Source organism: Haplochromis burtoni, unplaced genomic scaffold (assembly GCF_018398535.1).
Source record: "Haplochromis burtoni strain Fernald_Lab_line unplaced genomic scaffold, NCSU_Asbu1 Contig_289, whole genome shotgun sequence".
Classification (NCBI taxonomy): domain Eukaryota; kingdom Metazoa; phylum Chordata; class Actinopteri; order Cichliformes; family Cichlidae; genus Haplochromis; species Haplochromis burtoni.
In genome coordinates, this window is record NW_024582650.1 from 132,148 (window position 1) to 155,145 (window position 22,998).

Genomic DNA, 22,998 nt, shown 5'->3' on the forward strand with positions numbered 1-22,998 from the left:
TGTTTTATTCGTTTACAAGCTGTGGTCAACAGTGTGTTTTAAGAGTTCTTCTGCCCCCTGGTGGCAGCAAAGAAAAGCAAGCGAAACCTTGTTAATAATACTGGATGATTTTATGGCTGTTCTTTGAGAGTTTGACTAAAATGGACTGAAACGGCCAAGAGAAATGTTCCCATAAGATCAGTAGGATACAAAAGATTTTATACGAACCGGACACAGAATATGACTGAGCCCCAAACACAGCCATCCACCTTTCTTGAGAGAAAGGCTGCATTTACCGTTTAATTTACACACAATAAATAGCCTACACACTTTCCATCGTTCCTCCCCCGCCTCCTCTTCTCCTCTCCAGACGTTTTCATTGGCCAGGGTGAGACGAGAGGAGGAGGAGAGACTGACGGACTGGCAGGAATTCCTCAGCGCTCCTCAAATTTCTTGAAATCTCGGCAATTCTGCTCGACTGCGTCCCGACAGATATCCGGACCAGCACCCCTTTTCCGAGCAGATTTCCCAAGCCGAATATAAAATGGTAATGTAGAGGACTAAAATTCGGCTTTTCCACAAGTTTGTCTTGACAATATGAATGGTATGAAAACGGATGGACACTGTCGCTGGCTCATTCTTTTCCCATAAAACCATACTTTCTCTCTCTTTTCCCCTCCTTTTTTTTGTCCAGATGTTCCGAAGTGTGGCTGTGCTCCTTCTGCTCTCCGTAGCTTTGTACAACGCGGAGGTAAGTTTGCTCTTTTCTTTTTCTTTTCTTCAAACAGTTGTCTTTGCGAGGCTTCATATTGGAATCAGCCGTTTTACGCCTGTACTGAACACTTTATAACCACTAAAAAAACAAGGCAGCTAAACAACAGCTTTGTTGAGCTTCAACACATCTGGAAAACGAGAAGAAGAAAAAAAGTATTTTATTGGAGAAAACTTGGTGCCGTGGTGAAAATGGGCCATTTATAGTTGGGTTTTCAAGGCTGTATTGTGTCTATGTGATGTAGGCTGGGTCGTTTATCTTCCTAAGCGGAACCACACAATTACGGCAATCATGAGCGTCATTACAGACACATTCTGACTAGTTTGCTTTCTTCCACTTGGGGTATTGTTGTTAATGAGGTTGCACCCATGAGGCACTGGAAAAGTGAGCGCACACATTTCTTAAACCTTCACATTTTCCATCTTGTTTGCTGACCGCACAAAGAGAAGTCCTTCACCTATTCTCTGTTTTTGTTTTGCTGAGTTGTGATTTTTGAAGGTAACATCGCAACAAAAGCTGACATGTGCCATGAGAGGACGAGAGGAGTGACAGACAGCTGTGAAGGAGAATGGGTGGGCTTGTGTTTAGCTTTCACAAATCTCTGGGGGGATGACACTCTTCATCAATACTGGAGGGTGTTTTGGTGCCAACTGGCAGCTGCTCTAATGGCATAATGTTTGTTTTGGTGGTTGGTCGGGGAGCATGTGTGTTTGTCTGCAGGGCGGTGAGTGCCTCAAGAGCTGTGAGAATGCTCACCTCATGGGTATCACACTGCAGTGCTAAGTAGTCTCCTCTCTAGGTAAACACCAGGATGTGCTGTTAGTAGGTGGCCCGATTGCACACAAGAATGATTAACTGAAACAGCGTGCAATTATTAAAGTTTAAGCATCTCACAGGGGTGACAGATGCATGGGCTCGTATATGTCAGTGGGTTTGAAGAATGAGTGAAGCTTACTGTCTGGGGTGGATGCTCAGTAAGCCCAAATATGATTAAAAGTAAACCTAGCAGTCAGTTAGCTGAGCTGAGCATGAAGACTGGCAAGTTTCCTGTTCTGAGATGTCTGTTGTGATTGTGCAAGAATAACAAATTTATAGTTATGGAAACAGCTATCAAGATATCCAAGAGTAAAAAAAAAGAAAAAAGAAAGCAAACTACAAGAATGTCTTTGTGATCCAGCACATGGTCTCTTGTAAAAATGATTCTTTTTCCTTTGTTTCTAGCTTTTGTGGCAATCTATGCCAACCAGCTGCTCATTGTACCTCCCTAATTATTATGCAGACCTGAAAGCAGGATGGATGTTCTCATATAACTTGGCAAAAAGTCATTTGTTCTATGTCCCAAATTATTCCTCGAAGAACGAGCAAGCACACACATGCCAGGTGGCACTTGATGATGGCCTGGACCCTCAGTGGACGCAGCTGTTGAACACCTGGCTTTGTGCTGACTCCTCTGTTGACCGGCACAACAAAAACAGGAGGATGATATAAACACGGTAATAACTGTAGCCTAATTAGAGGGATTTTTCAGCAGGTTAGAGCAATGCCACATGTGAAAGATAAATCAATTATCTGTGGCCGAGCCTGTCTTTATGGCTTAATGCAGATGGCCATTAGTGTCGGAACTGCAACACTGCTCATAGACTGATGTGCCGGCTACCCCGGCTGACCTTCCCCTGCTCTTCCTATCTTTACCCGCTGGCTGTTAAATGTGGGATTGTGTGCCTCCTAATTGAATCTATGGCCGTGATCTGTGAGGTATGTCCTAGATGGGATAGAACAAACGGCAGTTGTTGTTGGGTGGACCCGCAAAGTAATGGGCACCCATTAAAAAAAGAGGCATCTGTTCTCCAAAGGTAATTATCTTGATAATATATGGCCTGTTGACAGGCTGTGAGAAGGGCCTGAACTGGCATACCAGCGTGCTGTCTAACGAAGGTCAACAAGTTGCAGCAAAGAGGTGAATCTGAGCCTATAGGGTATCTATTTAGCTTGTGTATCAACGATGGGATGCATGTTAAATTGACTGTATACACATCACTAAAAAAGCTGGAAAGATCACTGAAAAGAGGATTGATTGTGTTTTTATTTGCTGGCACGAGTTTAGGCTATTAAAATGTGGAAACGAACTCCTGATGTATTAAGAAGTCGAATGCGTGTGTGCTTCTTGAGGTGAGAATTTGCTGCGTTTGAAGATAAGCTGCTCAGAAATGCAGTGTGACAGGGTGGCCGGGGTCGAGACTCAAAACTCTGTTTGTGTGTGCGCCCGCGGGCTGGAAAGCAGATATGCATCTTGGGAAAAAAAACCTTGATGTCTTACTCAAACACACCGGGAGCTTGATATGCAAACGAGGTCGGATGCAGGCATAGTGAAAGTCGTAAGACTTTGCGGCCTCGGGGGACATGTGTGCGCACAGCCGCATATAAACAGAGGGGGGAGAGTGTTTATATTTCCGCTGTTATGGCATGCAGTGTTATTGTGTTATTGTGCATCATCCACGGTGAATGACACATTGGTTAATTTAGTTTATGGCGCTCTGGCATCAACAGGCAGCCAGACTAGTTCGCCAGGACAACATTTCACGTAACAAAGAAAACATGAAAAAATGAAGGAGCTGGATCCCTTTTTCTTTCTGGCCCTGGATTTGTTGCACCCTGATTGAGCTAAATGCTCTCGGGCAACCCGCCATGTTGCCATGTTGATGCTTGTTCTTTCCCATACAAGGTGGGCTAAAAATATCTGCCCAGGTGGAGAGAACATAAGCATGAGGGGACGCCGTGTCCTCTGTCCGTACGAGCCTGCTCTAATTACTGTAGCTCGACATTCAGTCATGGATCCCGTGCAGAGATTGTTCAGGGCGGTGAGATAGTGATGTAAAACAGGAAGGAGATGTCATGCAATTACAGTAGGCAGACTGGGAGTGAGGTAAGACTTGGCTGTGTGGTGTAGGGGTAGAGAAAGAAGAGGTGTGTTACGTTTCACGTCCCTGCAGTGTGTTCTCCTCACTCTTGGCTTGGCTTGAAAGGAGTCCTCATTTAGCTTAGCAGCTGTACTGGTGTCTTATCATTACCGGTACTCTGCACTCACACATAAATTAACACAGGCACCCACGCAAATCACAAAGACTGGCACCAAAGGGTTCTCTGAGCATTTTGTAAAGAATGAGGTAATGCATCATTTTCAATCATAAAAATTAAAAAGCAAAAGTAGGTAATTTACTGATGACTGACTGTTTGCTGCTTTTCTGCCCACTTTAAACTCTTGGAAAATGTAATGAACATCACTGTGAGCTTGACATCTTAAAAAACAAAACTTCTACAAATATTTACTTCCAGCAGAGATTATTCTGTGTCCAGTGACCCGTCAAAGACAGATCACGCCCTGTATATGCAATGCAGTTTTTTTCTGTTGAACAGGCTTAACTGTAGGAGGAATGATCAACAGGCGAACACTGCTGTTTTCCAACACTGAGCAAAAAACATAGAGGCTAAAGTGGCTGTTTTGAGCTTTTGTAAATCTTCCATTTTCTTGTGATCTATGTGATAAGAGAGCACTCTATAATGTAGCATACCTCTCTTATCACATGCAGAAACCTTGCTCAAGGGCCTGCAAAGGGTGACTGTGCGCACAACCATGATTGATCCACATACAGCCTGTTTGCTACATAAATCTGTCAATTTTCCTGTTATTCAGTATATTACACCCTAACATAAAAAAATGATGGTTAAAAATATATAGTTTTTTTTTTTCCTTTGGGGCAAAACAACTTTGATGGAGCTTGTTTTTCTCTGGTGGTGGTATTGTACCACCACCGGTGCTGAATAAAAGCATTTCATTGATTTGAGTAACTGTACTATGAGTGTGTTGGTGCTGTTTGCTACACCAGGGTGTATTGCATGCTTTAGGACAGCGGTCCCCGACCTTTTTTGGACCAGTTTATGTCTGACAATATACTGGCCTTTAAGGTGTCGCGGATAAATACAACAAAATAAAACCAGTACCGCAACCATAAAAAGATGTATTCATAACACATGGGAAAAGACCCAGGGAAATCACGTTAACAATAAAAACGCTTAAAAAAATAACAATAAAAACCCTGAAAACCATACATTTCATACCCGAGCCTCAACTCTCGGTACCAAACAACTCGGGGGTTGGGGACCACTGCTTTAGGACATAACAGTTTTCCCTTTACAACACATCCTACTTCTCTAAAGAGTCAGCTGAGAAAGTAATCTGCAGGATGAACAATTGTAATAAAATAAGTAGTTTAAGCTGGATTTGATGTAGCTCAGCAGAGGTCAAAAAACGTATCAACCGCAGCTCTTCAAGCGATCAAAAATGTGGTTAATATGTGTGGAAGGAAGCCACTTCTTCGTAAAAAAAATCCCTTTAATTAGCACCCTTTCAGTCTTCTTCAAGGCATGAACAGGTAGCAAGTGAAAGCTGAAGTACAAAAGGTTAAAAGAACATCCCATGATTAGCCTCACTGCAGTATACTGTGAAGCTCGCTAATTAAAAAGATTTTTGAATAGATTGGAGTGCGCAGATGACTGTTTCATTCAGTTTGATCATTTATAGCTCAAATACCTCAGCCGTGACTGATACATAGTGAGAGGCTCTTTTCTCCGTCTATTTTAGTACGAATGAGACACGATACAAAGCAGGGGGATGACTTTGATTGTCAAACCCAAAGGAAAAGAAAAAGTACTAAAAATCTGTAATTTAAAATGTCATGAGGAATTTCAAGAACCATGAAAAAGTGTGACTTGCAAGTTCTTAGATTACAACAATGCTAAATTTCATTACTGTTTAATCTGCCAATTAAGTTCTCTGAGCCCAGGTGATTGCTTGGTCTATATAGCACATGATCCAAAATACAACGATGGTCTGCAGAAAAAAGATCTTGTGACTGTGGAGGCCATTAGAGAACAGTGATCTCATTGTTAAGTTCAGGAGATGTGTTTGAGATGATCTGAGGTTTGTGACATAGTGTGTTATCCTGCTGGACATTGTCAGCACCAGTACTCAGGTAGGCTGAAGCCAAGAAACTTTCCCCTCAACACCAGTGCACCACCACCACTAGCCTGAACCGGTATCAAGACATTTTTACCAAGAGAACTGCTGCTCATTGGAGATTTTCTGTTTTCAGACCATTCTCTATAAACCCTAGAGATGGTTGTGCTGGAAAATCCCAGAAGTTTGGCAGTTTTTGAAATCCTGAGACCAGTCTGGGTCACTTAAATCACCGTTCTCCTCCATTCTAATAATTAGTTGTAGCTTCCGCAGCTTGTCTTGACCACGTCTACCTGCCTAAATATGTCAGTTTGCTTCCATATAATTGGCTGAATGAATATCTGTGCTAAGAAGGAACACGTGAACACTAGGGGTGCAACGATACACAAAATTCACGGTTCGGTTCGATACTTTGGTGTCACAGTTCGATATTTTTTCGATACAAAAAAAATGTTCATGCCTTTTTTAATTTGTCATTTATTAAAATTATAAATATATATTTTAACTCAAAAGTACAGTTTTTAAATTTAATGTTGCTGAAACAACAAGATAAAATAATAAATCTATCTGATCGAGAAATCACTCATCTTTGGAAAAGAGAGTTTATTACAGAGAAATGGCTCTTTCCAAAATAAAAGCTATACTATACGCTTCTTCTGGGCTATATTCTCAGCAGCATATTAAACATATCAGGTCCCCATAAGGAGAATCATGTGCTAACGGCTGTCTAAATGACTCGGGTAAAGTTTGTAGCATGCGTGCTTGTTGTTTTTGTCTGCTTCCACTTGTCTTTGCACTAGGATGATGTCGGCGTAAATGTGCAGTCATATTCTTGTGTTCCCACTAGTGCTGTCAGCGTTAATCTGAAATGACGTTAACGCCACAACACGGCAAATCTCCGTTAACGAGCTACCGCGGATCGCCCCGTGCGTGGGGCTGGACGCGCAACACGTTAACGAGCTAACTGCGCTAACGCAGTAGTTCCCACCCATGTAATTGAGCATTGCGTGGCACATCCGACATACTGTTTTACTTTTGTCCATGACGCGCTTACCTTCAGGGTCATACGTCACATGAAACCAAAATAGTTCCAAAGGCCAGATCTGAATGAGGGTGGGGGAGGTTCAATTTGCCATGTTGCAACGAGCTTAGCTTCTGTCTTGCTAGCTTGTGCTGCGCTCAGTGGATCTGCGCTCGACAGTGCAGCCTAGGCGGAGTAGTCGAACGCAGATCCACTGAGCTCTCAACACAGACAGCATCGTCAGAAGAAAAGTTGATAAAATAAATTAAAAATTTTGTATTGTTCGATACATATGCTACCGAACCGAAAGCACTGTATCGAACGGTTCAATATCGATACGAGTATCGTTGCACCCCTAGTGAACACATGCGCCTGATACAGTGGCCACAGTGCCTTAATGAAACAGTTGACTTACTTTCTGTGAATCAGATAACATTTTGATTGTTTCTTCTCTCGCTGTATCCTGACATACTTTGAAAGGTTTTGATTAAAAGGAAGGCAAAATACAGTTGTTTAAATATAATGAAGGTCTGATCTCACAACAGGTTTGAAATGTCTACACACACTAAATAAATCTTGCAGTCTCTAATTGGACTTTCCCTTGTACAAAAGCGTTCGACATTAGCCCCTACACTGGCCTCAAAGAGGGAGCAGAGAGGAGGGCAGGGAGTCTGCTCATTCCCCTAGCCTTAGTGTGAGCCTGCATTGGCCCACCCTCCCCATCCCCCTCACTTGCCCTTCCTCGTGGTGGAAAAATGCAGAGAACAGAGGGGGGTGGGGGGGTGGTTCAGAGGGGAAAGAAAGGTGATAAAGTGAGCAAAGAGAGAAAGTTTAAAAGGATAAGGGGAAATGAGCGAGATTATCTGTAAAGAGTCAAAGAAAGGGATTAAAAAATTAAAGGCAAAATAGATGAGAAATTATTGAAAATGATGATAAGAAAGAAAACTTGACTAGAGGTTAAGATGAAGCAGGTAGTGAGGACAGGGGACGTTTTTGTCCGAGCAGAGTGACAGCGGGGTGAACAGGGGAGGGCGGGCCTGGGGCGGTGCTGCGTTCACAGCATTTTGTGTTCTCTGGTGACGTTTTAACTGCTAGCAGATGTTGCTCTGCCCAGACGGTGACTTATTTCCTGCTTTTCTTTAGTCTTGTACTTCTTGCTTTCTCCATTTTCTCACTCTCTCTGTTTCTCTGCTACACTTATCTTACCGTGTATTTCTGTTATCTCCCTCTTCTATTTCTTCTTTTTTCCCCCATGTCTCTTTTCGGTTTAGTTGCTGCATTTCAGCTTTTGAACAATGAGGCTGCTGGGTGTAAAATAACAGGCTGCAGACTGGGGTGACATCATCCCATCCATTGGTGCATTCCTTTTACACTGAATAAGAAACAGGGACGAGAATAACAGGCAGAACTCTGTAAACTGGTCGTTACTCTGAGCCCTTTTGTTTCTGAAGATTTAATCTCGGACCTGGTCCCTCAGAGAACATTTGAGACCACCCCTAGTGCTCTTATAAACCGCTCAAATTAGTTCTTCTTTGGCCTCATTATTTCAAGGACACATACTGCTCTCAACTGCTGGCGATCACTTGTCATGTAATCCATGAAATACTAAGCAGATATTTGAGCCAAAAGGAAGCATGGCAGTCAATCGTGTCTTTTTGATGGGCTGACTGCCTGTTTCTGAGTGGAGGCTTTACTGTACATCTGATCTCACGAGGCTGTCAAGTACAGAAGAAATGAGACTGAAACTGATTTGATATAAATGAAGACACAGATTCACAGAGGGGGGGAAAGGCAACAGAGTCTGAGAATGGAGCAATGTGAATTATTGAAGGCAAAAGAGACAGCTTTCTGTAATGACTCAAAACCAAAAAAAAATAATATTTCTTCCCATCATCTCGTTAAAATTCCTTAAGGGAGTAAACTGGATCGCAGTTAGCTTGCAGTGTATCGGGTAAGTGGTTTTCTTCTTTGGCTGCGCTCCACTTCTCTTCTGATTAGAAGTTAAGGGGAGACAAGTTGCTCAATTTTGAGCCCTCCCTGTTCTGTCTGCTCCTGGCATGGACTCATGTCTGATGGAGCTGAAGAGTGTTAGACAATCTAACGCTGGAGGGACACCATGGGGAAAACGCTGGAGAGGGGAAGACCATGGCCACCTTTATGACCCAAATACTGAGGAGATTTTGGCTCAAGGCAAACTGGGTCGGGTTCCAGCTGAGGCACTACATGGCTCGGGAATGAACCCCTCTTACCTTCTCATTCTCCTGATTATGTCTCTTGTCTACATTTCCTGCCTTTCAGTCTTGTGTTTCTTTCATTTTTCACCTCATTGTTACATAGAATCTCTTGTAAAACACTCGGTTGCATTTAGAGGTAATGGGGGGGGCGTCCATGCATTTGTCTGTCCATCTGTCATGCTGACTGTCTCTATCTGTCACTTTTATTGCCTTGCTCGAAGTAAAATCACGTTTTAGTGCACATCTCCTCCACGTCAGCATTTGTTTAAATAGACTTATGCACCTCCTTGGAGGGAGGTATATGAAAGGAGAAACCACTGTCTCTGAAGCACTTCTGAAGCTGCAGTCAACAGCCTAGCTTTTTGTAGCTTAGGCCTCAGACTCTGACCCCCAGCAATCTCCAGTCACTAGGCAAGAATGTGCATTCCTGACTGTCGCTGGGTGAAATAGGTCACAAAGACGGTGCTGCACTAAAAAGATCCCTGTGATTGCTTTGGTCACTAGCAGATTACTTTGAAGGAAAGACAACTGGAAACGGAGAATGTTCACCTTCAACATTCGCACTGCAGCCAACACATTTCGAACAGCACAATTTTAACTTTGTGTACATTTTGGATTACACTTGTCATATTTTCACTCCTGCTCGGCAAGCAGTTGGTGAGTGCTGGCAGACAAGTGACTGTATTCCATGTAGACTAAGGGTGATTGCAATGTTTTGACTGCCAGAAACCTCCAGTTGGTCTGGGAATAGATATTATTATCTAGTGACCAGAGGACGCTAATTGTTCTGTAGGCCTGTGTGACGGGTACTAGCCTCGCTCTTCTCAGTTTCTCAAAAAAAAATCTACCTTTTCCTCTAAAGTGTAGAACTTTTCCTTCACTCCTATATTCAAATGTAAGACTTTTTATATAACCTTTCTCAACCAACTCTGTGCAAGGACGTGACATGTTTTTGAAAAAGCTAATTTTTTTAATCAAATGAAAATAATTTACTTGTTATTTTTCTCATTTCAGTAGTCTTTCTTTTTTTTTGCTTGTGATAGTTTTCATTTTTCTTCAAATTTGCCAGTTTGTTATGTAAATACGGGGAAATAGATGCTTTTTATAAGCAGTAAATTGAACAGACAACTGTGTGCATACTTAGATTAGATTTCAATATCACTGTAAATATTTCCTCTGCTTCCTCACAAACCGAAGCCTTATCGGTGTCTCAGCACGACAGCAGCATGTGTAACAGTGTGCTGTAGTTCCTTCATTGTTATTCAGCATTTCAATATTTCAAGTGGCCCAGCCTGCATCATTTACAGTGAGGTGTCTCTTACACCCGTGCATTAAATCCAAACTTCTTGAAAAGCCTTTTCGAGCCTTTCACATTCAGATATCGATGAAACTCTATGTGTCATACAGATGTTGAAGCAGCTCAAGCTGATCTACCCTGTACCTTTTTATAATGCAGTACGAATGAACAGCACCAGAAAGTACAGCCTACACAGTGAAAGTAGCACTGAATCAACACCTCTCGAACACAGCAGACAGGCAAAAGAAGCTCTATGTGAAAACAGTCGAACTGCAGGCTCGTTATATTGGATTCTATTGAATTAGATTTATTGTGTCCAAAACTAATCCAATCAAACAGATGAAACTAATCTTTTAGTATTATTAGAAATGCCACACTCTGTATTTATTGCACTTACTGCTTTTTTGCAGTTGCTTCCATTATTCTCTTCACTGTTGTAGGCATATCTATGGCAGGGACTTCAGTGCAATCTCTAGGTTAATGTTTTCTATGCTAATAAGGGGCAGGGTGCAATATGGGAAGTGCTCACGGTGGCTGTAAATGACATCAACAGTAGAGAGGCATTGATCGGCTTGTTCGATTAGTGGAACATCTCCAAGATATTTGAAGGTACACACACTAAGCATGCAAATACAGACAAATATGCTGCTGCTTGTACTGTTTTGAGTCTTTGAGGACACAGAGATAAGAAAGGCGTGCAAAGGCAGAGCAGATGTTCTGATGCTTTTTATGTGTTGTGCAAGGTGCCTTTAGGTGCCTTTAGTTAGTGTGCCTTTTCACTGTTGTCTTCATTGGATAAAAGATAAAAGGGCATTTTGTTCTCTAAAGCAAGGATGTGTTCCACTTTAACTCAAGTCCGCCTCATCAACGAGCCATATAACATGCTCGTATGCCCCCCTCCTCTTCTTCACTACCCACCTCTTTCTTAATATTCAGACTGTCCTCACAACTTTCTCCTTTTATTCAGACTCTTACTATTCTCTTATTTTCCTCCTCTGATTTCCATCTAGCTCTTCAAGGCTGGCCTTCGTTCACAGACACGTGTCTTGCATCTGTAAAAGGGCATGGTGCTAGAGATGAGATGACAAGAGAAAGAACTAAAGAATAGCAGAAATGAAAGCAAGACTTGAAATGAGAGTTGCCACGCTGATATAAAAAGATGGAAATGATGCAAAGAGTTTTTGGAGAAAAAAAAAAAGTCTTTTAGAAACCTTTAAGTCGTTTCAGCCTCGTGACTAAAACACTGAAATAGAAAACATGTGAAACGCGGGGCAAGAGATTAGTGTCGTGAGCCGTGAAATGTGTCCGTATTGACTGTAATGAGCTTAGGGAAGCTCTTTGTATGAAGGACTCTGGTATGATTCACCAGTCTCTTATGAGAACCCTGATTGGTTTTAAATGGGAAAGAAGGCAGTTGTTGTCAGTAAATTAAAAATAATAATTTATCTGGGACATGCATAATGGGTGTGTTTTTGTTTGTGCTGACTTTGTGGCATGTCTTATTTTATGTCTGCTCTGCTGGTGACTGTGTTAATGAGTGCCTTTTAGTTATGGTGAGGTTGATGCCAAGTCCCTACAATGTGTAAACAGAAAGTGATACCCACTTGAATAAAAACATTGATATCAATCTCAGCGTATGAACTTGGGACTAAAGATTCAAAGAGGGGAAACATGGGAAGCTCTTTACCAAATAAAGTAAAATAGTGATAACAACAATGATTAAAAAAACTTCTCATATTTTCAGGCTACTAACACTCAAGTAAATAAAATTAAGCTTTTATGCTTTTATGTTGTAACAGCATATAGAATAGCATGCAGAAATAATACTCCAAATAACTCCCTGTAGGAGTAAAGCTGACACCAATATTTGGGGATTTAAAAGTCTACTAATTTTTCTCCTCTTAGACGCATGAAATGTGACCATATGTCTCTGACATTTGCTATGTGTAGTTTTTATTTATCCCTCTGCATTGTCCATGCATGGTTTATGCACTGCGTTTGTGGCATCCCAAGAACACACGAAGAGACTATTTCATCTGTTATTTTCTTTTACAGTGCTGTATTTGCCCTGTTCATGATTTCTTATTTTATCGCATATTTGGCATACTTAAATGTTTCAGATAATCAAAGAGATTTTAATATTTGACAAAGATAACCTAAGGAGATACAAGATACCATTTTTAAATGATGATTTACTTTATTAAGGGGAGAAAAAAGGTTATCTGGCCCTGTGTGAAAGAAATGTAAATGCTCCATAAACCTAATAACTGGTTGTGCCACCGCTGGCAGCAAAAACTAGTGGCCTAGTCAGCGTTGGGACTGGAATTAGACTTGAATCAGTTTTCGAGCATGAATTATATGTTTAAAACAGATCTGCAAAGAAAGGTGGACCAAAGTTTTCCACAGTGATGTGAAAGACTCATTGCCAGTTATAACAAACACTTGATTGCAGTTTTTGCTGTGAAGGGTGGCACAACCTGTTATTAGGTTTAAGAGACTATTACTTTTTCACATAGGGTCAGGTAGGTTTGGTTTCCCTTCATAAATGAAATCATCATTTCAAAAACTGCACTTTGTACTGTATATTTGTACTTTGGTTATCTTTGTCTAATGAAAAAAATGGTGTGATGATCTGCAACATGTAAGAGTGACAAACATGAAAAAAGAACTAAGGAAGGGAGAAATACTTATTTCACAGCACTGTATGTCCAAAGAGCCCTGCTGAGATCTCATTTTGAGGCTTTCTTCCATCTGGCTTACTTGACTGACACTTCTGTAATCAAAAGAAGCCAGTATATGTTCTCACTATGGCAACAAAGCACATGAATCAGCTGCAAAAAAAAGGGACCTTCTACCTCTGTATTCATTAGCTAAATGTCAGATATTCTCAGCTGGTTCTGCTAGGAGGGAGATGGACAGACAGAACTCCGTGTTTGTACCAGATTCATCTTAAGGAGCCCATCTATTATTCATGTTCTCAGTGGAGGTTTCTGCAGGTTTCAACAGGCCTCTTGCCCATCTGTGTCTGAGAAACTGAATTGTCCAACATGTTCAAGGCCGGGGGGGTTGCTTTGAAGATTTTTCCATGACCTCATCTTAGGATAGGAAGTGTGTGTATGTATATGTCTCTGAAGCATGCATAGAACCGAATTCCTCTCACCAGTTTTGAGTCAAAATTGCTACACTGTGATGATTGCATGTGACTGCTCCCCCACTGTCATCCCTTTAGCTCTGAGATCCATCCTGTTACATTTTATCATGAGAGCTCAAGAAGGTTCAGTAACAACATCCCACCTTCATTTTGACCTACATACCAGACCTTGCAGTCATACACAGAGAGACAAAGTTGGAAGCCAGCTCACGTGCAGGCACACAAAGAAGGCCAACTTCTGTCTCGCTGTTACAGGAAACAGCAGCTTAGGGAGCAGGAGTGGAGTCGGGGGGGGAGAGATTTTGCACTGCATGGGAATGGGCCTAAAGGAAAACACAGCTCAGACTCCAGATGTGGAAACACCCTGTACACACACGGGTACGCACACAAACAAATGCAAGCACACACAATGGCACACATATACAAAAACAAACAGATGGGGAAAGGAGGCGGTAATGAGGGTCATAAACCAGCTCTTGGAGCTCCACTTGGCGTCTTCTGATTGGTTGCTAGAGCTCATTTCTTGAGTCTGCTGGCAGTCCCTAAAATGAGCAAACACAAGATGTCAAGACGAGCAAATAAGACGGTGTGTGTGTCCATGAGTGTCAACGAGAGCGAATGAGACACGCTAAATGTGAGAGAAAAGGCTGTTTAACTGAAACAGATTTGCTGGAGACATTTGGATGAAAGAAAAAGAGTATTTTCGAGGAGGCAGCATGGTCCAGCAGGAACTCATCCCACTTACATGTTTTCTGTATTCTGCCTTATTTCATGCCAACTTCTGGATCCAAGTCTAACTGTCACTGACAGGGCAACAATTCAGACAGCTCTGGAGACCTCATTAAAAGTGCAGAAACTAACACACACATAAAAAAACAACAAAGATAAGCAATAAACCAGGACACATTTGTTTGAGCACGTAAATATTGCTTTTTTTGCTTATCATGTTGATGAGAAAGGAACAAATAAAATTGAAATGCAGTCAGTTGTTTGAGGATTCCTCAGAGTCTCCAATGAAGCATTATGAACCACTACGTGCACAAAGCAACTGAGTTTATTTACCAAAATGATTTAAGTAATTCTTGGTATCTTGCTAAAAAAGATAGGAAACAGATACAAAAATCATCACCTCCTAGACTGAGTGCAGTGCAAGATCGGTGAGCTTTCATCTCGGATGCCATCAGGGGACAGACTCTTGTCAGTTAATTGGGCGAAACGATCTCTTTATCTGTGACATGAGTTTGGTTCCACATGGCTTATTGTGAAAGTTAAATATTTGTGTTTTGGATCCCGTTTGCAGATTCCTGTTTGACTTGATTGGCTATTCTGTTTGAAAAGCACAACAGCGCCACCCTGTGTTCAACCATCACAAACTTATTTTGCCTTACAGGAGGTGCAGACCAAGAGCAAAGTGTGTGCTAATGTGTTCTGCGGGGCCGGCAGGGAGTGCGCTGTCAATGAGAAGGGGGAGCCCAGCTGTCTGTGCATAGAGGTGAGTGTCGGGTCATTGCTTTTACGCAAGGAAGCAATATATGTCCAAATAATAGATTTGGATTACAAACTCCCTTTGGTTTCACTTCACATTCATTCCCTTTGCACTTTGTTTCTTTGCAGAGCTGTAAGCCCCACAAGAGGTCAGTATGTGGCAGCAATGGTAAGACCTACAGGAATCACTGTGAGCTCCACAGAGATGCTTGTCTGACTGGCCTGAAGATCCAAGTGGCACACGACGGACACTGCAAGGGTACGGATAACAAATGTTGATAAAACAGTTCAAACCGGCATAATTATCACTCAATCGTCCTTGGAAATGGAAATGGAAGTTGCATAATTTTCATGTTAGACATTGAAAATGTATTTTTCAAAAATTGTTAAATGATTTTTTGCTAAAAAATGTTTTTTTTAACATCATCATCTTTCTTGCCTTGAACGGTTTTCAGGGTTTTTTCTTTCTTTTTTTAATTTTTACAATTTAAAAAATGTACACACAGAAACAACATTTTGATAGGATAGGACATAGCAAATCAGGTTTCTCATTCAACTGACCTATTAAGCACTGATTCAAGCACTGATTGGTCCATCCATTGATTTTCTTGCACATATCTAATTCAGGGATGCTGGAGCATATCCCCACTGTAATATGGTGAAAGGTGGGGTACATCATGAACAGGCTGGCAGTCTATTGCAGCTAATTGATACTATTCAGCTCTGTTTTGTTCCAAAAACGAAATACTTGACTGTTTAGAGTGCAGTGGAAGCCAAGATAACACGAGAATGCTATAGAGATGAAAAGATGAAAACACAGTTTGGAACCTGTCATGACTGAATTACTAGAGAGGAATTTAACAACACTGACTAAAAATCTTGTGTTCATAACACCGAATGTCAGAGTCATAGGTTACTGTCAGGTCCTTCCTTCTTCCTTCTTGTCCTTTAGCGGGCGACCAGCGGCGGTGGTGGGCCGCGCAACCAGTGCCCTGCTGTAGGTGCCGCAGGTTCTCTTGCTTGACCAACGATTATCTTCCACGCTTTTCAATCTAAGGCGATGGTTCTTGCCTGCTCGAGGTCAAGTCAAAGGGCCTTCAAATCATCCTGGATTTGTTTCATCCATGTCTTTTTTGGTGCATTTCGATGCACCCTCCAATTGGTGGGGCGGGTCAACCAGAGTAGGCCATGGGGGTAGCGGCTCGGGTCCATTCGACAAATGTGGCCAAACCAACGGAGTCGGCGGCGCTGGATTAGGTCGCCGATCGTCGGTTGGCTGCCGCAGCTGGTGAGGATGGTGTCATTCGAATGAGGGTCGCGAAGGGAAACGCCGAGAATGCATCTAAGGCAACGCATTTGGAAAACTTTGAGCTTGCTCAGGTCGTGTTTGAGCATTGTCCACGTCTCCGCGCCATAAAGTAGAATGGGCAGGATCAGGGTTCGGTAAAGGCGGATCTTTGACAATGAGATGTTGTTCTTCTTCCAAACGCACCAGCGCAGGGAAGCGAACGCTGCCGCCTGCCCAATTCTGGAGCGTATCTCCACTGATGATGCCACTTTCTTCTCCTCGACGAGGGACCCCAGATATTTAAATTGTTGGACTTGTTTGATCTGCACACTGTCGAGGTGGACGATCGCTGGTGAGCCGTCGGTGGTCAGGACTTTGGTCTTCTCTGCGTTAATCTTGAGGCCGTACGGTTTGGAGTAGAGGATGTGAGTCGCCTCGGTGTCGTCTTCGGCAAAAATGGCGCTATCGTCAGCGAACATTAGATCGGTGATAAATTGATCGGTCAAGGCTTGGACTCCGCGGCGGCCCTTGAATGTTTTGCGCATTATCGCATCGATGACAATGTTGAACAACAGCGGTGACACCACATCGCTCTGCCGGACTGTCAGGTACAGAGTAGAAGCTTAAGTATAAGTGAATCCCTGAGATCTAGTAGATGTGACAATGGGAGGCCTAAAAAGGCCAATTTGGCCCCTTTTCAGTAATGTCATTTAGCTCACCCGACTAATTGTGAAAGCGCTGATAGTAAGCAATTAAACTGATTAGTATGTGATCTCTGAACTAGCATACATTCACTGAACTGATAATGTGAGGTGACTGGGTTGACAGTCATACAATGTCCCCTTCCATGACACTGCACTATCATTTTTATCACACCTCTGCCCTGTACCCACCTCTTCATATATCTAGTATTAGTATCTTATCTGATCTCAAGTGAACTTTCACTTCCCTGCTGATCCATGCTGACATGAAGTTGTTTAGTTAACTGGACCTTAATCTGTGATATATAATCTAAAATGCTTTGGTCAAATTTGTCAACATAAGTAATGCGAATAATACATATAAATGAATAAATAAGCAAAACTAATTCTGAAACTAATTTCAGCTGAGATTCAGTTCAGTTGAGGTTTATTTATATAGCCCCAAATCACAAAAACAGCTTCCCCAAGCTTCATACTGCAAAGTAAAGAACCTACAATATTCTGGTGAGAGCCCAACAATAAGGAGATCCCTGAGGAAAAACTCCCTTTTAACAGGAAGAAACCGCTGCCAGAACTGAACTCAGAGAGGGGCAGCCATCTGCTGCAACCAGCTGGGGGATGAGAAGAAAGACAAAGACAAGAAAAGAAAAAGACAGCATAGGGAGGCAGGACAAAAACACAGATTAAAGCAGAGAGAAGACAAAAATTTAGTGGCATACTGCAGTGGTGTATAAACACGTGAGGAGAGAAAAGAGGTACGGGGAGAAGAAGTGCTCAGTGTGTGTCATGAAGTCCAGCAGCAGTCTGAAAAGAAAAGAAATTACATTGATTTTCAGAAAGAAAATCAAACATAAAAATGAAATCACAAAGGAATAACAAAAATGTACAACTAGAAAGAAAGATACAAAGAAAGAAAACAAAATGCAGAACTTGAAGAAGGCTAGCCTGGACATTGATCGGTGACAGAAAGGTCAGCGAGGGAAAATCATTATGTCACAGCATGCTCTTTGCAGACCTTTGGCCAATGACAGACATGTTTATCTCCAATAAAGTTCTCCAGGTTTTGTATCAAATGTTGTTTCTTTCTCTCTTTTTTTTCAAATCACCTTTAGAAAAGAAAACAGAACAGGCCGCTGCCAGTCCAGGTAAGCTTATGTGTATGTGCGTGCATGCTCTTTTTGCTTATATAAACATCCATTCACCCATCCTTTTTCTTCCACTTATCCTTATCAAGTTTGCGGGTTATATAAACATATAAATTAATTTACAACTGAATGTATTTGTAATTTTTTCACTGGATTGTACTGGCATATTAAGGTCTAGTCCATGGTTACATGGATGGGTTACAGTTTACTAACACACGTGCTATACAGTAGCAGACATTTATGGTCTAACTGAAAGAACATATTGAGCCTGAATACACCGATGCACAGTATACCAGGTGTACTGGGTTATTTATTCATGCTGCTGACTTCTGGAAATATCCCCTCTCCTGCAGTGGTTTGCTATGCTGCTGACCGCAACGAGTTAAGATCTCGTGTGATCCAGTGGCTGCAAACTGAGATTATCCCAGATGGCTGGTTTGTCAAGGGTTCCAACTTCTCTGACATTCTGCTCAAATACTTCAAGGTAGGCAGAATTAACCCTTTTCTGTTTTTATGCTCACCACTGCTCCAAAACCAGTGTTTTCACAGAATATCCCAGTTTATTTGTCCACGCGGGCCTCTTTCAGTCCGCCTGCTTTTTAAAGCTGCCTGGGACTGTGTCTAATTATTCATGTGACAGACCTTTCAAGCGAGTCAGCTGGTGGTGATAATTCAGTTTAATGAGGAACTTTGTTCTGCAGAGGAGGGCCCCTTCCTCTCCATGGTTTGACATGAATGCCATTATAGCAAAAGATGGGGGGGGTTTGTGTTGGACGATTTAAAACTTTACTTATGCCCAAGATTTTCTTATTTCATCATCATATATGAAGCCCATGTACAGTAGTCAAACAGTAGTCAGCTTGGATGCTAAATCAGTTTGAACAACAACTAGTCATTTAAAAAAATGAATAAATGAATAAAAATGTTAATGTAGCGCTACAGCCTACCCAGCCTGTGGATCAGAACCCCAAATGACTTCTTACAGAGTTCTTTGTGTTCAATCCTCATGCACATGAGTCTGTGTGTTTGCAGTCATATGACAGTGGTGATTCTCAGCTGGACTCCTCAGAGCTGCTCAAATTCATCCAGCAAAACGAGTCAGTTGTGGAGTTGCAGTCCTATGCAGACCAGGAGAGCAACAACCTGCTCCGGTTAGTGTGTCTGCAAGTTTGCATGTTTACGAAAAAGTGTGGAAGTGGAAGAGGTGAGAGAGCCTTCACATATTTATTTTTCCAATGGTACTGCTTGTGCGTAGAAAATCTTATCTTTGTGCTGCAGCACTATTTTAAGACAAGTCATTGAACCTGATCTTGGCCAGAGCAAACATTATTGCAGGCCTCTTGTGGGAAACCATATTGGCAAAAACACCTGCACTCTGTGGAGAAAAAAAGAAAAGCAGCTATCAAAATGATTTTTACAGCATTTGCATTGTTTCTGTAATGGTCCACTGTTACTGTATGTAACAGCTAATATTTATTCTGTGTTTGTGTGCTTCTCGTTCCCCAGGAGCCTGTGTGTTGATGCCCTCATTGAGCTCTCCGATGAGAATGCCGACTGGAAGCTGAGCTTTGATGAGTTTCTTAACTGCCTGAAGCCTGGCTTCAATCCACCAGAGAAGAGTGAGCTTGGAGTGATACTTTGACATAATGGAGCACACCATTAGATCTACTATATAAATTGACCGAAGCACAGAAAGCTCAGTAGTGCAGCTGCTGTTTTCTTAGGATTTTGAGACTCAGCCCTTCAATCTGTTCAGTTGACTGGTGCTGATATATCTGGGATAAAGTTCGCAGGAAGAGGGGGCATTTCTCCAGCAGCCAATCTCTGCGGTTGACTTAACTCTGGAGCTACACCAGATTCAAGGACGCACACGTTTATTTGGTGAACTAAATGTTAGCTGTGTAAACTCTGGGTTTAGTCCACATGCAAAATTTCAAATGCAAATCAAGATTTTCATGCCTGGTTAAGGCATTTGATTTTTTTTCTCTTTTTACATAATAGTTTCTCCAGTTTACACACAAAGGTTTTATGCTTGGCGTTGGCTGTTTTGCTGAGTGTTTGTGACTAAGCAAAAGTAACCAAAAGAATGTGACACTGTGGTTATGCTGGTGGATGAATGATGCAGCATTTTAAAATGCTGGCAACTCGTAAAAGTCATAAAATTGGTACCAATGTAAAACTTTTATTGTTCTACTAGAGTCTTATCTGTGGCCTTATCTAGGTAGCGTGTTCTTTATCTTTGTGCAGAATGTGCCTTGGAGGATGAAACATATGAGGATGGAGCAGAGACCCAGGTGGAGTGCAACCGCTGCGTTTGTGCATGCGGCAACTGGGTCTGCACCGCCATGACGTGCACTGGTAAAAAAAACTGAAAATGGCATTTATCCTGTTTGTTTACACGCACACATTCCACTTAACCGTTGTGTAATCTGACCAGATAACCAGCCAGCTGTGGATGACTTAGCAGATGCTGGAGTGGAGATGACTGAGGAGGAGTGGAACCTCCGTGTGGCCGAGCTCAACAAGCACCAGGTGTGTATCTGTAAACTGAATCCCATCAAAAAAAAGTACAGTATATCAGTCGAGTTAAAGACAAGATAAATCAAAAAATTATAAGTGTTTTCCCAACCTTAGAACCTAATATTTGATTTTCTCCCCACTTGGTTCTACTGCACTCCAAAGCTCATTCACTGTCCACTGCTTGTAGAATTGGTTATAAGGTCCACTAAATATAACCTTTATGAGCCAATAGCCTCGTGCCTGCTTTTATATTCCTTGATTATCTGTAGTTCCTTTCAAATCAAATTGCTCAATACAACCGACAGAGGAATAGGTCGCTGTAAATATTTGATGCGTTCCAACCAGGCAGAGCTCGGCGAGCCACAGTATCAGCAGCTTTATTGCTTCTGACAGAACAAGTGAAACAATAAATCCAAAGGAGAGCGATGTTTTCAAATTTAGAGCCATAAAATGATGTTGCTGATATGAAATGTAGGGCAGATGGCCTTAAAAAAACCCATCAATGCTTGAGTTTCTTTTACCTTTAACAGATTTATGTGTTGACATCTTCCTTTAACATTTCTTGCTTATTTTGATTCACAGGCAGTGCATTAGGTTTAGTAAGAGTAGACTAATTGGCACATGTATTTAGAACAATCTGCAAAAGTAAAAGATCTTTTGCAGATTGCTGTTTTTGTAACTTGTGCGTCTGCTTGTGTGCGTGAATGTAACCGTGATGTCCGCAAGGTAGCTCTAGGAATCTGGCTTGAGGCCATGACTGAGTCAGCAAAGCCGTGTACTCTGCACCCCAGAGGAATACTTGGTAGTGCCACTGTAAACAAATGTGGTTCATCGTGTGTACAAGTTTCGATAGGTGACACCAAATTCACCTTCAAACAAATGCAGTGCTGATATTAACGGGAAAGGCGTGCGATTTCCAGAAATACTGTTTCAGTCAGCATGTCAAATGAGACACTATAGCTCACGTTTCTTTTCCCTGTTTTAAACATAGGAGACAGTGGAGAAGATGAAGGCCAGCACAAAGGAGGCCTAAGTCGGGATGCAATGAAAGAAGAGGGTGCACGCCATCATCCTTCTTCCATACTTGATTTAACTCACTTTATTATGTTTCTCTGCTCTGTTAATTATTATCCTTTTTTTTTTTTTTACATTTTTAAGTGTTTGTGTTGATGTTTGTTAGTTTCAATCAAAGCGTATCAGTGGATTCCCTTGTGTTGAGTACTGTCATGTTTGATTGTATTACTGCACCCCTACTCTAGCCTCGGGGTTGCTTTTTGTTTTATGTTTTTTTTACTACAATCCTTATATTTTTGCAGTTATTACGAAAAGAAAACTGTCAAGTTATCACTGTTTTGGAATATGGAAGTCACTGTTTGAAAAGGTAGTGAGGTTGAGGGTTGTTTAAATATAGGCTGCTTGGCGCCTCGTACAACCTCTTGTCAGAATGTTGCATAACAAGGTAGAGCTACTAGTGCTTTTTAAAATTTTGTTGCCTGTAGAACTGCCACAGTAGGCCACTACCTGACCATTGCACTTCTCTTTCATTCTCTTTAGCTTTCTTAGGCTTTAGTTCAACCACAACCATGAATTTATTTGTATCTTACGGCTAAAATAATAACATTGCTGCCAAAAAAAAGTTTGCTTCTTTATACATTATGTTATTGGCTTGAGTTGGAGTTCATCTTGTTCCCATGTTATACTTAGTAAAGTCTCTCTGGTGCTTTTTTTTCTTTTTGTGAGGGATTAAACATTTCCCTCTATGTGTGTCTTACTTTTCCGAGATGTAGTGGTCCAGCTTTCGTTGAGACCTGATCTGAATATAGCATGGTGAAAACTGAAACCAAAGTCTAGATGAAGTGTTTGAATGATGTACAAAATTATCCAGGTAAGCCATTACTCTGGACCCAGCAACAACACTATACCTGTGCTTTCAATATCACTCTTAACAGAAGGACTAGCCTCACTGTCAGTGGAAGTAGCTTAGGCGCGTCGATAACCTGGTGCATATGAAATGTGTGCGTGTGTGTCTGTGTGCGTGTGTGCGATTTTCAATTATGACGCTGAGAGTAGCTCGGTTTGTTTATTGTGTTCATTTGTTGAAATCCTGCATCTGAATTGGGATGTCTAAACACCAGAAATCAGTGCCTTAGACCTGCAAACTTTACAGGTCGCTACCATTACCTGCACATAGGATTTTTTTTTTTTTTTGCCATGTGGCGTTTCAAGAACAAGTGTGCTTTGATGAAGATGGCATCAAACTAGTGCTTTGTGACTCTATTTCCTATGTGTGTGAAATTTGCATTACTACGTTGAAGCTGAATCTTTATATTTCACTAAAAGTGCAGAGACTGTAAGGAATATGTATGCCAATAAAGCCCATTCACCACAACA

General features: G+C 41.7%; 1 protein-coding gene across 1 annotated transcript; it reads left to right on the forward strand.

The window, feature by feature from the left end:
* The first annotated feature begins 367 nt into the window (after positions 1-367).
* Positions 368-22,998, forward strand: fstl1b (follistatin-like 1b). Its single transcript, XM_005944877.3, has 11 exons — positions 368-526; positions 674-730; positions 14,859-14,960; positions 15,083-15,212; positions 18,055-18,087; positions 18,441-18,571; positions 19,120-19,238; positions 19,594-19,706; positions 20,335-20,445; positions 20,525-20,619; positions 21,599-22,998. Exons 1-11 carry the CDS (start codon positions 524-526, stop codon positions 21,638-21,640), a joined length of 936 nt encoding a protein of 311 aa, XP_005944939.1. The 5' UTR covers positions 368-523; the 3' UTR covers positions 21,641-22,998.

What these genes read in the sequence shown, in the direction of transcription:
- fstl1b (XM_005944877.3), top strand. An exon ending in TAGCTTTGTACAACGCGGAG is followed by an intron (nt 731 to 14,858) that starts GTAAGTTTGCTC and finishes TTTGCCTTACAG; the next exon opens with GAGGTGCAGACCAAGAGCAA. An exon ending in CCAGCTGTCTGTGCATAGAG is followed by an intron (nt 14,961 to 15,082) that starts GTGAGTGTCGGG and finishes GTTTCTTTGCAG; the next exon opens with AGCTGTAAGCCCCACAAGAG.